This window comes from Thermobia domestica, chromosome 10 (genome assembly GCF_964235325.1).
Source record: "Thermobia domestica chromosome 10, izTheDome1.hap1.1, whole genome shotgun sequence".
NCBI classification, from domain to species: Eukaryota; Metazoa; Arthropoda; class Insecta; order Zygentoma; family Lepismatidae; genus Thermobia; species Thermobia domestica.
This window is the reverse complement of record NC_137463.1, coordinates 110,342,267-110,359,574: the sequence shown is the minus strand read 5'-3', so window position 1 is coordinate 110,359,574 and position 17,308 is coordinate 110,342,267. Positions and strand designations below refer to the sequence as shown.

The 17,308-nt window shown below is 35.9% G+C and overlaps 1 protein-coding gene across 7 annotated transcripts in view; it reads left to right on the top strand.

The window, feature by feature from the left end:
- LOC145662650 (uncharacterized) overlaps window positions 1–17,308 on the top strand; it is a 293,979-nt gene that overhangs the window by 175,958 nt on the left and 100,713 nt on the right. Inside the window, exon 1 of one of the 7 annotated variants that reach the window (XM_081728443.1) lies at window positions 12,609–13,075. The exons of the other annotated variants lie outside the window; for them this stretch is intronic. Within the exon in view, the coding sequence (XP_081584569.1) occupies window positions 12,748–13,075 (328 nt within the window). The 5' untranslated portion in view covers window positions 12,609–12,747. Of the gene's footprint in view, window positions 1–12,608; window positions 13,076–17,308 lie in introns of those variants that run through there. 7 annotated transcript variants of the gene reach the window in all.

Genomic DNA, 17,308 nt, shown 5'->3' with positions numbered 1-17,308 from the left:
ATAATAATGTCAATTAACGTCTGATGAAGATAACGTTACGTTATTAAAACTGCTACGACTTACTTTAATAAAAAAAATAACGTACCGGTACTTTGGTCGGAAAAATATTAATTATTTACCTTACCTTACTTTACTTACCATGATGATTAATTGTCCTTGATTAATATATAACTGAATTTACATTGAAATTAGCAATGATTAATTACTGATTAAGAAGTCAATATGGTGCTATTATTATAAACACTTTTATGTAGTTTAGATAGTTTTTTTTTTCTTTTCTTCCTTTTTTAATTTTCCTGCAACAACAGTTCTCGCTTTGTTGCTTCAGTCACTGTTTAATAAGCACTATCCACCACACATTCAGCGTTCACTCAGCTAGCACTGAAGAGAGGGGCTAAAAGAAGAAAATGTTCTTCGTTTTTCCTAAACGAAGGAAGCTGACAGTCCATGGAGAAAAATATTCATTACTGTACAATATAGTATAATTATTAAGATTTTACTTGAAATCCAAATAGGCTAATTCCTTTTTTCGCGTTAGAAAAAGATATATTCCAGAAATAATGACATAATATTTAAATATAGTAGAAGTGACGCAATCAGTGAGGAGGCGTTAGCTGGATTATTAACATTCTTGTCGCCAAATAAGTACATGTACAATGGCACAGATAATACCAAGAATCGTAGTATATACAAGGGAGAGTTAAAATCTGCTAAAATTTGAGTGACTAAACGGAACAGTCACAGGTGTGAGTTTCTTTCATTCAATTCATCGTGTAATGTGAAAGTGAACTGTCACTAATATCCAGAGAAAAGCTATCAACCATTGACGCACGTAGTCGGCATGTTTCCGAATACAGGCATCAATTTGTCTACTGATCATTGCACACGTATCTGTAACAAGTCTGATTGTTTCTTTCGACGTTTAACATATTCTTCGTTGAATATCGTTTTGGTATTCATTTTCGAGTACATTTTGCACGCCGGATTGCCAATGTGTTCCCAAGCTTTAAATTTATTTGTGGTCACGAAAGAACCTAGTTTAATTCGATGTGGGAACTTATGTGGTTGGATTGGACGTTAAACAGTAAGTCCACGTCGTGTATAGCCGCGATACTGAAGGTGACACGTGAAACTCCAAATCGATCAACCAACAAATTCAGTTAAAAGCGATTTCGTACGCTATTCATCGGCTTAGCATAGTATCACAAAAGTTCGCGCCTCTACCGTCTCTGGTTTGCTGTGTGTCTGTGTGTTTAGTTTTAACCACTATGACCTTCACTGCTCACTGCACGTAGACCACTCAGCATCCTGTCTGCAATGTTAGAAATAAATGAAATTAAAAAAGGAAAACAAACCTCACTCTGTATATGAAAAATAAATGGAGAATTTATTTTTTCTTATATCCTATATAAGCGCGAATTCAGTTAAATACAGAATAACGAATTGCAACAGAAACCGAAGCTCCGGTACATCGACCACTGTGCTGCCCATTACATCACCATACGAGTCGAATATTTTCGTACTTGAAGTCGGTGTACAGCTATTTTGCTACATAAGCTGTATTACAACTGGTGGTGTTCTTCCAGGACTATGCATAAAATCTAAACTAGAGTACATTTGTCACACTTTCTGTAATCAGTGCCAAGAAATGCCTTTTTTTCTTCTTCTATGTATTTTTTATTTATGAATCAAAGACAATTCTCTGGTTTTTAAATAAGGGATTAAAAAGTTTCCACAGCACGTACTAGGTATATTTTCAGAATTACAATAAAACTACACGAAAAGTCAACAGATTCAGATATCCTGTTGTCTTTCTCATTAGGAAGGTCCACTGAATCGTGAGTATCACTGACATTATCATTGTTTCCTGGGTTCTCAGTTCCATTTAAAGCATTTTTTATCTGCCCTTCTTAAGACCGTTTACAATTGATTCACTGAAATATTATTGTTATTATTGTTTGTGTGTGTGTGAACTTTTCCTGTGTAAAATGGCAAAGTTATGCTGTATCTGGGAATTTGTTCAATAAATAAATAAATAAATAAATATGCGTATCCAGTCTCAATCTGTTCCGTAAGTACAGATACTAAAAGCTTCAGCATCTTTGTTGAGGTCAGGACTTGACCACCTTGAAGCAACCAGTTGCTGTAAAGCTGCTTCAGATAATCTTTAAATGGCGTATTCACCATTACATGTAACACTTGTAGTTGCGAAGGCATGAGTCCTGGAATGACCACAAGATCTGTATTTGGTTTCAGGTATTCTTTAATGACATCAATTTCAATTTTATACTAAATTGCATGTTCCAAGTCCTGAACTGTTCTTTTCATAGTGAGAGGTCCTATAACTTCTTATTATTATTATTATTACTAATACCATTGATTTTGCTCTCCCACACGAAAACTTTTGTTCAACGTTGGAGTCATATAAAAACATCAGGTGCAGTCCTTGTACTAAAGGACTGATGGTGTCCGATAACGTGAAAAGTCATTATTAGTTCCGCAGGTAAAATGGGAATTCCTTCTGGTGGATGTTCTTCTTTAACAGAAGAACAACTGACAGATTTGGAAGAATTACTCTCTGAAGTTGACTTAAATTTATGCTCCCTTGTATTAAGATGGAAGTTATTGACTATTTCTACCGTTAGTAGTATTAAAATTCACGTAGAATATTTTGCACGTAACGTCACTATGTAAAGGTCCTGCAGTAATATATTTCCTTTGTTTTGTATAATCTTCGCTGCAAGTACTCTTCTGCTTCGGCATGGTGCACATGCTATTGAGACTGCCCGGTCACAATAAATAATTGATAAGTGTTTTACATGAGTTCTAGAAATTGCTGAGAAATGTAAAGGATGATGCTTCGCTTTCTCAAGTATAGATTTTTAGAATTCGAGTTTGAGATGGAGATAGATTAAGATGAAAGAATAATTAGAATTCGTAATATTACAGTCCTTCCATGAAGTCAGCATAGTGAGAATCCTCTTTGTTATGGCTTAAAAATTTGAACTTCTGGTACTAGTGAGCAAGCTGGGTCCTGTACAATCGCCATACAGAATAGAAAAATAGATCGTAATATACAGTACATTCTGGAAAAAAGATTACAGGGTTCCCACATTCTGGAAAATAGGGAAATCATGCATTTTGTGTAAAATGTCACGGAAAGTCAGGGAATGTAAATGTGCAAGTGTAACTTTCTTTCAATCAAACATTGTTTCCTGTCTATCAGCTCCATAAACATGTGAAGAGAACCCAATGATACAGCATTCCCATGATGACAGTGGTGCTGTTTCGTGCTGAGAGAGTGAGGTACTGTGTATATATATATACAATATATTTGTGTGTGAGACAGAGGGGAATAATTGATCATGTAAAAGCAGAAATCGAAGTATGACTTGTCGCCTTCGTGGACATCGGTTTTAAGACAGTAAAACTGATAGAACTAAATACATCAGATAAAGATAAACTAGCTTTCAGGCTTGACTGTCGAATCCTTTTGCTGGGCACAATCAAGAAGATTGTGTAAAGGAACCATCTGAAATACAAACTGGTCCGTTCTCTGTCAGCTTTGAACCCCAGACTACAAAAGAACAATCCGGAACTTGCTCAGTCTAGGATGATACACATCCCACAAACTCTGCATGAGCATAACATAATATCTAATTCTGTAGCTGAGAATAATTCTGTGTTAATTTATGTCTTTCTGTACTGAAATTCATGGGTCTCATGCAGTGTTCGAAGTGGAAAAAAACAGAGGCGGCATGTTTTATTACGATTTTGACTCAACATACCGGCCATTGAAATATTGAAATACAGTAAAGGTATGTTGCCTAAAAGATCGCGTTTCTATTTACATAATGACTGAAAATCATTGGAGAGCTTCTCTATAGTTGCGGAGGCAGACACGGAGAGACTGATTCCCTGCCAACAATTTTCTTAAAAAGAAATATCTTATATTCTAGAGAATTATACACGAAAACCCTGAAAAAACAGGTTTTTATATTAACAATTTCCTGCTGGAAAACTCAGGGATCCCCACTCGACTGAGGGGGTATTCCAAACCCCCGGAAGATTGCCGTCACAGCAACATAAGAAAGAAACAATTCAATATGGCACATCAAAACATAAACTAGATGGACTTCTTTAAAAACATCTTATTTTTAAAAACAAAAGTAAGAAAATGATAAAAATATCGGTTTGTCAACTTAGAAATTATTTCTACATAGGAAATAAAATCTTTTCACGTGTTGAGCTATTCATTAGTTACTGTGCATAAAAATGAATTTATTAAAAGTATTTCCAGTGACAGTATGCCTTCATCATTGAAAAACCAGAGGCAGTATGCCTTCATCAGTGAAAAACCAGAGGCGGTATGGCATACAACCGCATACCGCCTCACTTGGAGCACTGGTCTCATGACTTCAGAAAATACGAAGAGCAGATGAGCAGCATCAGGTTAGATTACATCTTTGCAAAGGTAATGTCCAAGAAACAAGAATATTCTGATCTGTGGAATGTTGCAATACGTGTAATTTCACATCACGGCAATGTCTCACTGGAGGGCGGGTTCTTCGTCAATAAGAAACTTATTGTAGAAAACCAAATCGAAGATTCTCTGGTAGCACAGAGGCGGGTGGATGATGCAATTAATTATATACTATGGACGTGTAGAATCTGTTACTATTGATCGAAGAATGCTTCTTTCAGTTCGTTCAGCTCCGAGACGTTATCATGAATACCTTAAACAAAAACGAATCAAAAGTGCAGATGAAAGTAAAATCGAAGGAAAAAAAAGAAAACTAAGTGCTGAAGTTAAGAAATTGCAAGCAAAGAAGAAACAAATGGAATTATATTATAAACAAGAACAACACGCTCACATAGAACAAATTCAAGAACTGAAAGCAAAACAAAATTCTGTTAAAAATGTAAATGTGAGGTTTAACATGTCTCAGAGTTGGTAATATTAGGACTGTTAGTGGGCCACGGTGACTCAGTGGTAGAGCGTTCACCTCTGATTCATGGGGTCCTTGATTCGATCCTAGCTCGCGCCAGGTGAAATTTGTGATGGACAAACACTGTGTGCGTGGGTTTCCATGAGGTTCTCCCGTTTTCCATCCACTTTCTTCATTCCACCATTTCATTTCTCTTCATCACCGTCTCCTTTAGTCTAGCCGGCATACCGTAGGACGTAAAACGTAAAGACTTCATTTCTTTCCATTTTAGGACTGATAGTAATAGGTCTCAGGGAGAGTTGGCAATGTATTCTTGACTGCATGTTATATTGCTTTTTATTGTTTTTTCAAGCAAGAAAAAGTCTAATTTGCAAGGTATGTAGTACTGTATCATGCATATATTATTATATATTTACATGTTAAATTTTGTGTATATAACAATTACAAATATGTAAATGGTAATTAAAGGAGTATGTTGAACGGGTATGGGAATGGAGGAGGTCGTTCAAAAAGTGTATGATAGAACTTACCCCATATTTTCCCATTTATATTCAAGAATTTATCAGGGACAACAAGAATTTGTGTCAGGGAAATCGATCTTCAATTTTTTTTGTGGGAACCCTGGATTAGTAAAAGACTTGCGTGTATAGGATCTTTTCAGTTTCAAAGCAAGCAGTTAGGAAGGTACTTACGATGATTGTAATTTATTATACAGATACAGTCATTAACTAAATAGTAAAACTTCAGTAATACCTGTTCTATTTTTTACTCACTAGCTATCTTCAAAATGATCATCAGGGCAATCTCTTAGGTTAAAGTGAATTTCTATTATTTACTTTTCTTTTTCTCTAGAAATCAGAGTTCTTATATTTTTTGAAAAATTTGTATAGCAGAATTATTCCAACGTGCTACTTCTTTTGGACAAAGGCATTTCCCGTTTCATGGTAGAACACAATTTGTACAACTTACAAACATGAATATTTTTAGTAAATTAGAAACATTCGCATTGTGATAAGGGAAATAAATACTTGTACATTATAGGCTTCGTTTGCTTTTGGCTAAAGCATTTTCTTTCAGTGCGTGTATTTGCAAGTTCAAGCTGGATCTACGACGATTGGGATAAATCTAAGTAGTGGTTCGAATGCACTTCAGTAGTAGTTTCGACTCTTCATAACTTGACTGTCTACATAAACATAACTAAAAATCACAAATATCTCTAGTGGGTGAGCCTTTTTTAAAATTTATGTATTTATTTTTTATTGCAAGCCCATCTGACAGTTCTTACAAGGAATAGAAAGCTGAATCATTAATAATCGTGGTTATAGGGTCAGTGAGAGTAATTAAGAGACACCCCCCACTGCTCTTCAACCCTGTAGGATAAATACAAATTAAGAGTACAGACATTTAGTAACATCTGTCACAATGCTGTATCTACATTTTTAAGCTTCAGTTTACAAAAGTTTGGGTGTATCAACTTTTTTAACAAACTCATTAAAAAGAATTGTTTTGAAGTTTGAAATCCTATCACTAACTTTTATATCTACTCGCGCAGTAATATCACTATTGTGAAACGAACGGATATTGGTGGAAGCCTGGTAGGCCAACAGTTACAGGTTAAGTTGAATTGTATCTTGGGCTTTTGTTTCAGTATTACTTTTTTTTTTTTTTTTTTTTTTTTTTTTGTTTCATTTTGCTTATTTGGAGGGTAATCATGAATCTGCTGGAATCTGTCTTTGTATCCTACTACGTTAAGTTTCAAAAAAGCTGTATTCTCTAGTTTAGGTAGTCCTGTAATCTTGTTTCTTAATAACTTTCGAAATTGTAGACGTACGTTATTTCGTTAAAAATAGCCTAGGCTGCATATAAATATACTGTACTAAAACAAAGAAATAGAAGCAGTCTAAGTTGTTTTTTTTTTTTAGTAAACCGTTTGTTTCATAAGCCTGCTTTGTAACCTGAAACTGTCTTACATGGCCTATTAGCTTACCAGGCATATTTTAGTCAACTCACAAAAATGTTACAATAACATCAGTCGGTATTTCTACTTTCTTTAGTTATTTTCTTGTAACAGCCAAATATTTGTAAGTCTTTATGTAATAAACACAAAATAACGAAGACTTCTTTCTCTCACAATTGGACTCCTTCATACCTCAATATCACATACAAAAAAGCTGGGGACAACAGGTGTCTCATAATTACCTTTTTGGAGGGAAGTTATGAGACAGCACAAATTTGACATTTGCACATAAACGTAAGAGATGACGTGAAATTTCTTGGCAGCTGATTGTTACTCTATTCGCACCATAATCTGCTACCTAGGTTAACTGCTTTCAAAACTAATGTAAGGTGAGTAAGTGGAAGAGTTGTGAAATCTGTCTCATAATTACGCTCACTGACACTATTTATCCCTGTGGAGTCTGCAGAGCTAGGTTAGAAAGCGTACTTTTCTGTAAGAAAAGTTTCGAAAAGTAGCTAAACCAGTAAAATGGAGCTTCAGAGAGAGATGTAATATCTGACGTACGGCTGTTTTAGAATTCGAACATACTGAAGCCATGATGTCAGTGAAGAGACTAATGTTTACGTGCACAATATGTACATAATAACTAACATCCTTCTTCTATTTAGAAGCTCTGTACTTATATTCGTTGGATACATGCAAAAGCGAATCTACAATTATATTCTTCATATTTGAAACTTTTCTTGTAGAACTAAATATGAGGACATTCAGTTTACTGATGTAATTAGAGAATTTTCTAAAATGATCAACTGTATGGTACGTTGCAACGTGTATAGTACTGATATGACACTTTATTTTGATGTTGAACACTTGCATTGTCTATACGGTCAATTGCAGTGAACTGTGCGCAGTATGATCTGACTAATATCACAGAATCTTTCTATATTTTCAGCCAATTTCACTGAAATTGGTTTCGTAAGAAAATCGTATGTATCGTTTTAGAATTCGAGTATTTATTCATTTTCATCTCAACCCCTTACAAAGAACTTTCTTTATATACACGTAATATTTGCAGATTATTTTGATCTTGCTATTGTAAATTTCAAGAATCGATTGTAGTATTATTGTTTAAACGGCCCTAATATCATTGCCAATAATGCTGTAACGTCATTGATGGTGATACAGCGCATGTGTTGGTCGATCTTGTTTTTCATTCAAAATGTAGCTACTATATTAATCACAACGAGTTGTAAAACCTAACAGTTAACGTATCAGTTCAAAACCGAAGAGTTAACAACTGACGGAAGTTTCCTGGTTTGCTGCCTGTGTAAAACTGAAGTATCCGTGGTACGACAGCATATTTCAACTGTTAAACATCAGATAACAAATAAACAGCAAGTTCAAAAGAAGGACAGTTGTCTTTGACAGAACCAAGAATTTCGAATCAAATTTCTGTAGAATCAAAGTTCAGCACTGATTTCTGCGATGCTGTCATTACGGGCGATATTGCGCTTCACGAACTCACTAATCAGTGCTTCAGGGATTACCTCGAGAATCATACTACACCCGTCATTCCTAATGAATTAACGCTAAGAAAAAATAAGTTTCTAGTACATGTGATGAAATTCAAGATTGTGCAGTTTTGGGTTTTTGTTGGTGAGACCTCAGATAAGAAAGGTAGATCAATTCGAAAAGTGTTCATTAGTTTCCTAAATGGATATTTAAACCAGTTCTTTTACATTGTAAATTGTGAAGTGTATAAATAAAGAACAGGCATCGGTACCTCTCTGAAACTGTTCAAATTGTGAATAACATTCCTGAACTGAGTTTCACTTTTATTTTAAACTAGTTCAAATGTCCTTCCTTCACATTGGAACAATAGGTTTATGTTAAATGTTTGAAGGACGCATGTAGTATATATATTATATAATAAAATTGAAAGTGACTATGTTTCTGGCTCTTAATCTCTTGAACCAAACGAACGATCTCGATCAAATTTTTAATAACTCTTGAACCACCCGGACGATCTTGATCAATTTTCAATGTAGATGAGGTTTGGGACTGGGATGATTTTTATCATTTCACTTTGACGGAGCAACGTAGAGGAGGGGGAGGCGGGGGAGATATACAGAAATCAACAAATATAAAAATAAAAGTGTCTATGTTCGTGAATTAATTACTTTTGAACCACCCGATCGATCTCAATCAAATTTTCAATGTATATGAAGTTCAAAACTGGGAAGCTTTTTATCATTTCATTTTGACAGTAGATCTGAGGGGAGGGGAGAAATCTGTAAAAATAAGTAAAACTTAAAAGCTCGTGAACCATCCTATTGATCTCGATCAAACTTTTAACGTAGATAAGGTTCGGTCCTGGGATATTTTCTTAATAATAATAAAAAAAAAGACTATCTTTGTGACTTCAGCACACTTAAACCACCCGACCGATCTTTAATAAAATCAACATAGGTGAGGTTCGGACCTGAGGTGTTTTTTTATCATATCACTTTAACGATAGAACTTAGGGGAGGAGAGGGGAGAAATCTATAAAAAAAACAATAACTCTTGACGCGGTGGCTCAGTGGTAGAACGTTTACCTCTGGTGCTTGGGGTCCCGGGTTCGATCCCAGCTCCCGCCAAGTGAGCTTTGTGGTGGGCAAACACCGTGTGCGTGGGTTTCCTTGAGGTTCTCCCGTTTCCTCCCACATTCTTCAATCCACTTTTCATTCATTAATCATCATCACCGTCTTCTTTAGCCTAACCGGCATAATCGTGGGACGTAAAACTCAACAATTTCATTTCATTTTTAATAACTTGAGCCACCGGACGTATCTTAATCAAACTTTCAACATAGATAAGGTTAGGACTTGGAATGTTGTCGTTATTTCACTTCTACGGTGCAACCTAGGGAGGGGGAGATATATGTAAAAAGAAAAAAAATAAAACTGACCGTCTTTGTGACTTCATCACGCTTTAACTACAAGAGCGATCTTAATCAAATTTTCAATATGGATGAAGTTCGGACCGAGGGTGGTTTTTATCATATCACTTTGACGGTAGGCCTAGTCCTTAGGGGCGGGGAGGGGACAGATATATAACAATAATTCTTGAACCACCGGACCGATCTCGATCAAATTTTCAACCTATATGAAGTTCGAACATGAAATGATTTTGCCATGTCACTTTGACGATGTAACTTAAAGGAATGAAAAGACATTTACAAATGATCGAAAATGACCGATATTAGTGTCGAATCTATAGTTTTTAAGGTTGCTGAGATGAACAGTGACACTTCTGATGCTATTTAAATCCAAATTCAGTCCCTCAAAAATTGTGGGAGGGGAGGGGATATATATGTGATTATTTTGTGCACGAAAATTAAATATATGTTAAGAATAAGATGCTTATTAAAAGTGTAATGCAGTTGATCTTTCAAGTAGTTGTATTTGTAAGATGATTACTACTTTCGATTTTCGTGTACCTGAGTTCAATTCGTCTGTGCTGCAGTCTTCAATCATGCACGATCACAGTCGTTGACTGTTAAGGAGAAATAAACTGGAAGGACTCAGTTCGGGATATTAATTACCGCCAACATAATTGGGTGCCTACTTTCATAATTTATTTTACAAGAAACATCGAAATGAAGGCGAGTTTTTAAGTACTCATTTCTAAATTTAGAGAGACATGCTTTTGTTTAAGTGACTCAAATTCTCCTTATATTTTAAAGCTTTTGAGAAATTTAGATAAATACCTGACTTTGTTACCTACTGTACGTTGTTGTTCTGGACCAGAAAGTTTAACTAGTATGATTTACTTTTAGTTTTCGACAAGGGCGCCGATCCCGGGGAGCGGGTCCCCCCAAAGCTCATGTGGGCCCTCCTATTGTATTTATGAATGTACAATATTTGGCATAATTTGAGTGCAATTTGTCTTAAAATCCTCATATATATACCTTTTGCATCTGAATGCCTCCCCCCAAATTTACAGAGAAATCAGCGCCATTGTTTTCGATCATTCTTTGTGAATGCAGTAATACTTTCTGGCTTGTTGTTAAATTTCCAATATATTGAGTAGCATGATTCCAAATTCGTTTTTGAGTCCAGTTCTTTGCGAAAGAGTATAGCAAGCATTTTTTTTGGGTATGTTTTTTATTGTTTGTGTATAAAACATAATTTTCTTTTGTTCAGGACTGCATAACTAAATATATGCAATACTTTGCCTGCTTGCGCATAATTAGTTTCCTCCTGTTTTTCATCTATTTGTTCTGCAGAGAAAAACATAACTCTTTCGGAGAATTATACTGGAATTTAATTTTGATACTGGAAATATACTGGAATTTTAATCCACATACTGGAAAAATCATGAAACTGGTAATTTGTCAACAATACTTTCAATAGTCTTAGAAACAATTTTGTATCGATTGTGATAGTAAATTTTTCCAAAGCATGAGTTGTATACATTTTGTAATTAAACATTTAAAGCAATGGGTGGAGTGGAAGGCTATCCTTTTAAAAATATTAAAAGATCATTGCAATTAAAAAAAAATCAGAGTTAACTAAATTTATGAAAAATAAAATACTCTTTTGATGGTAAAACAATTGCAAACCGGAAATCAACAAGAGTGTGAATATTCCTAAAATCATTGTATTAGGCAGAGGAATTTTGCTGATGGTTGTATTGAATATACTGGAAATATACTGGAATTTTGAAAATGAAACATTAGACACCCTGTATTTACTCGAAATGATAAATGCAATAGTCGAACAGTATACTGTTACAAGTGCTTATATACTTTTCCTTGCATCTCTACATTAATTGGATTCGAAATTAATTGTTGTATGCCGTGCGTTTTTCGTACTTTTGAAACAAATAAAGGTGAATTACACTTGTATAAGCCATTATATTGTTCTAAAAAATGAAATCTGTGTATGAGATTCATAGTGTCTGATTAAGCCAAATTGGATAGCTGGCGAAACTGTTATACGTTAATGCTTTTTACAATAAGTATATTGTTTTGCTCGTCGATTAGTTTAAATCAGCATTTAGGTCTAGAAAAAAAAAAAGCTTGGATAATGGGAAACATGATTGAAATTTTCAGGAAATAAAGCACCGTCTGAAATTGAACTAAGAAACAGCAGATAATGTAATTAGTAACACTCCTGTCTTGGTCCGGGATATTAACAAGAGAAACAAATTCTTTCGGTTTATGGTAAATATTACATCTAGCTAGTTGTCTGAAATTCGTTAGAATCAATAAAGTATTCAGTTAGTTCATCAGTATGTATTTTTAGTTTCTATCTCCTCATCATTATCCTCCTCCTCTTTATTATTACTATTATTTTATAATTGTGAATACAGCATCGGAGTAGGTGGGCAAGGTATCCATTATTAAGAAAGTACAGGAGACAGAATTATCCGAATCTTAGTGCTGAGTTTTTGGTCATAACTCGGGCCGTGTAGATTTTATCATTTCGGTTTCATTGATAGTAAATGTAAGTTCGTTAAGTTTATGGTTGTCATGATTAACTAAACGTGCAACTTTATTTGCGTGACAAGTAGTGTAAATTCCGTTGAAATGACCTCATACTGTTTGTACTTTGAGACCGTAATGTAGGTCGCATGTGTAGCCGTGGCTAGCAAAGTCTGGCTGGGCCCGAATATGCGGTCAGTTGCTAGGCAACGTGAAGGAGGGAGGAGCCCGTTAGTAGGCAAGCTTCTCTCGGGTTGGTTGGCCCGGCAGCCAATTATGCGGGCTGGAAATATCAAGCTTTGTATGTCGTAGCTAAAATTGCTTAGCTGCCATGTCATCAGATACATACGTGAGGTTGAAGTGAAGTGAGCATGATGAATCGTGGGAAGTTACCAAAAGAGTGGAATGTGTTGTTCCCAGGGCAAGATTCCCCTGGTAAATGTTTGGTTCAACAGATGGTACAGCAGGGTGTTCTTTTTAGAAGCAAGGAAAGAAAATCGTCACACCGGGCAAGTAGTGTTTGGGAAAATTTTTCGCTGTTGGTGACAGGAGATGGGATTTATAGTGGCTATGTCCAGTGTGATATGTGCGATTCCGTCCTTCGTTACCACAGTCAACGCACAGGGACGTCGACTCTCGCGCGTCATCGGTGTTCGTTAACATTTCAGCGATATACAAATCCTGCTATTACACAAATGGGTAAGTTGAATTGAATCTTTGAATGCTGTGTAGGCCTATTTTGTTTACGTATACAGAGGGAGTTTAACGTACCACGATTATGTCTTCTAGGTTAAAGCGAACGGATGGTTAATAAAAATGTACGATTATGAAATTAATTTTTTATGCTCTCCTGCTGGAATCAAACACGGGACCACGTGCACCTAAGGGACATACGCTAGTTACTAGACGGCGGGAAGAGCTATTTTGTGTACACATTTCTACGTTGTGTAACAGTGGCCTCTTGAAGACACTCATGAAAATACTTTTGGTGTAGGGCACATTATTTGTCAGACTTACTTATTTTTTCCTGAAGATACTTGTGTACAATTGTTCTTGAAAAATCTATCTATAGCTTCCTATCTATCTAAGGGGGCCGCGGTGGCTCAGTGGTAGAGCGTTCACCTCTGGTGCTTGGGGTCCCGGGTTCGATCCCAGCCCCCGCCAAGTGAAATTTGTGGTGGACAAACACCGTGTGCGTGGGTTTTCTCGGGGTTCTCCCGTTTCCTCCCACTTTCTTCATTCCACCATTTCATTCATTACTCATCACCGTCTCCTTTAGCCTAAGTGTGGGACGTAAAACTCAAAGATTTCATTTTTCCTATCTATCTATCTATCTATCTATCTATATATATATATATATATAAATCTATTTTGGAAAGACTTGTCTTCATCCGTCAGAGAATTTATTAAACAGAACTGTGTCGTTTCTTCTTAAATACCCATGAAATAAGATATTTGCGTTTAACGTCCCACAATTATGTCCTTTAGGCTAAGGCAAGTGAATGATAATATAGGAGAAGAGTGATGTGGGATTAAACGAGAGTACTCCGAGATGTCCACCACAAACTTATATCACCGGGGATCGAACCATTGATCACACGCACCAGAGGTAAGTGCTCTACCACTGAGTCATCGTACCCCCTATGTTGTAAGTATAAGAATGAATATGATGGAGGTTGATTGCGTCTAAACATGTAAATCTAATAAGATGTGGAAAACAAGATGATGTTACGTTAAAAAGTTAAGATCCTTTTCTCATGTGTTACGGATACCTAAACTGGTAAAGCACACGAAAAAAAAAAAAAAAATGCAGATCGGCTGCTGATTACTGAGTGACTAACGTGATTGTTCTCTGTGCGCATATTTACGTAGGGCGACTGGAATCACATGCTTACAAGTGCGTTGCATGAATTGACAGAAGCATCATAATCTATATATATAAAAGAGAACGTACAATTCTTTGTCCGCTCATCACGCTAATACGGCTGAACCAATTTCTTTCATTTTTGGGGGGTTATTAGGATTTGGACCCTAGATGGTTTTTATCATATCACTTTAATTTTTAATTACCAGTGTCTTGAGATAATTGACCATTCAGGTGTCCACAAATCCTTTGTTAGTTCATCATAGGTAAAAATAAACGTATTTATATGCAACCCGCATGACCGTGTCACTCGGCGGGTTAACATAAATGACAGGCGATATACAGCGGAAAATAGCTTGAATCTTCTGTTTAAAATTTTTTAATTGATTTGCTTATTTTTACAGACACTTTTACAATATGCCAGCACCGGGATGACCGCAGCGAAGCGGGGCGGGTTAACATAAATGACAGGCGATATAATGTTAAGATTTACTGCAATCTTCTATGGTTTTTATCATATCACTTGAAAGCGAAAAAGTAAAAATTATCTAAGTAACAAAGTTTATTGCGTTCCGGGGTGACCGCAGCGAAGCGGGGTGAACGCTGCTAGTAGTTGCTAAACGTGAGTTCGAAAGTTACGTTCTATACGGTTATGCCTTTCCAATAGCGGAAATGTACTAAACACGTTGCTCTAGATGTCACTTTTGTTTGGATCACAGTCGTGAAGTCAGCGTACAGGGCTTTAGTTTACGGGTTCAGTTGTAGAGCGCTCACCTCTAGTCCAAGGGATTCCTGTTTCTATTCCAGCTGAACATTTCACTGCAGTATAACTCTCTCCTTTAGGCTACAGGGCATGACCATGAACTTGAAGCTGAACAAGTTCATTAAAAGCAATCATTTACAGGATACACGAGTGATACAAGGAAGACTTAGTTGAGAAACACCCGAAGTGTTTGCGTGTTGCAATCATTTTGTATACAATACTAAATATTAGGTGTTTACAAACTAAAATTATAACCATGATTATGAATTATAATTGGTAGGCTATGATTTTCTGAAAAGTACTTTACGTTCAGTTAACACAACCTTAGGCTTATTTGCTCTTTGCGATAACTCTACCCCTGTTGCGAGACCGTAATTCGAAGCTAGGGTATGTGAGTATAGTTGGCAATATCATATCTATGAAATTCCGGGAAATTATCCAGTTTCTTCGTGCATTTTCATTCCACCTATTCAGACTTCAGTTGATCCGTTCGTTTTAGCTCCGAGCAAGCATGCATGTGACGCTAATAGAGATGGCCAGACGGATCCGGATCCGAAATTTCTGATCTTGAATCCGGATCCGAAACTTTGGAACTTGAATCCGAATCCGAAATTTCGAAGTTCAGATTCGGACTCCTGTTTTGAATATTTTAGGCCTTAGATTCAGACCCAGAACTAAAATATCCATAGGGCCTATGTATAAAATATATATAAAATTTACTGGGTGAATTTTATCTAACTCAGTGGGAAGACAATTCAATTTAAATTACAAGAGATTACATCAAAATCTCATTTTCACATTTTTCGGGGTTAGACCATTGTTGCGCACACCCCATCATTTAGTCTTTAGTATATCTTTAAACGTACTACAAGTATGCCACTTTCGTCTCAGGTCAGTAGTTGTATAGATCTGCCTTTTGTTATATATTAATCGAGTTAGGATTAAAATTTGAATCTTGTGAGACCTATAATATTTTTAGATTGAGTCATAACGTTGAAAAACTGCATAGTAATGCTGCATATTTTCTTTGCCCCACATTGGAAATTAATGTAGTCTATCTTATACAATCGGCTCTTATGATTAATCCAATGATCTGAACTCCTGGAGCATTACGCTAAAATCATGGATGTACTTGAATTCTCGTCAATATTTTTTTTTTTTTATTACTAGCAAAATAAATATCATAAGCGGTACTTTACATAATATATAGACGCAGATCAGTCAGTTGATTGATTAAAGTTTACCGCAAAGCTATTACATCTCTAAGACACTGGCGGTCTTAGAACAAAATCCATGGCTTTCCCACAAATTCTTAAATATCTGGGTGACTGAGTGAGTGAATGACAGATCACCGTACAGGCCAAATCGCTTAAGCTAGAAACTTGAAATTTGGACAGTATATAGGATCTGTGACGTACGATACCACTAAGGAAGGACTTCCGGAAATTCGACGAGGAAGGGGGAAATGGGGTGGAAAATATTTCAATAAAATGGCCATATTTCCGAGATTCTTGCCGTTAGGTACTTCAAATTTGGTATTTGGGTTTCTCATTGAAAATAATTTGATACTTCTTTAAGTGTTTTATGATATTTAAATTAGAAGGGTCAGGGAAGATTAAAAAAAAAAAAAAAAAAAGAAGTGGAAATTGCAGTTAGTATAATAATATGCATATATTTCGGAAACTTAAAGCGTTAGAAACATGGAATTTGGTATTTGGACTCCTCACTTAAAATAATTAGATACGCATTTCAACTTACGCATGTGGCCCAGAAGGGAAGAAAAGGGTTGGGAAGAAAAAATTTAGATCTCAGAATCCTGGAATGTTAGAGAAATGAAACTTATTTGAACAAAAATTTGTTATGTTTGCATTCGTATGATGTGCGAGGCCGTAGACCGAGCAAATGTGTGGGCTGGGGGAAAGCCCCCACGTACTCGCACTGAAATTCGAAATATCTCGGGATACCGGAATGCTATTACATGGATCTTACATGGAAGTAACATATGCAAGAAAAAAAAAAGTTTAAAATTCAGAATCAGAAAGTGCAACTGGCATGTTCAAGGCTACCTCTTATCTTGATGGGAAAGCAAATTTAATCTATAGCGATCATAGGTGTAACTAGAGGGGGATATGGGACCTGAATATCCACAGAAGCAAAGCTGTTTCGCTCATAATTACTTTACTTGACGAAAATAACGTAATAAGTTTATCTCAAGCCACGCATACCCATTGACATATTAAGAAATAAGGTCTCCTGCACAGTGATGAAAATTTTCCGATTCACAAAATCATACTCCACTTATTCC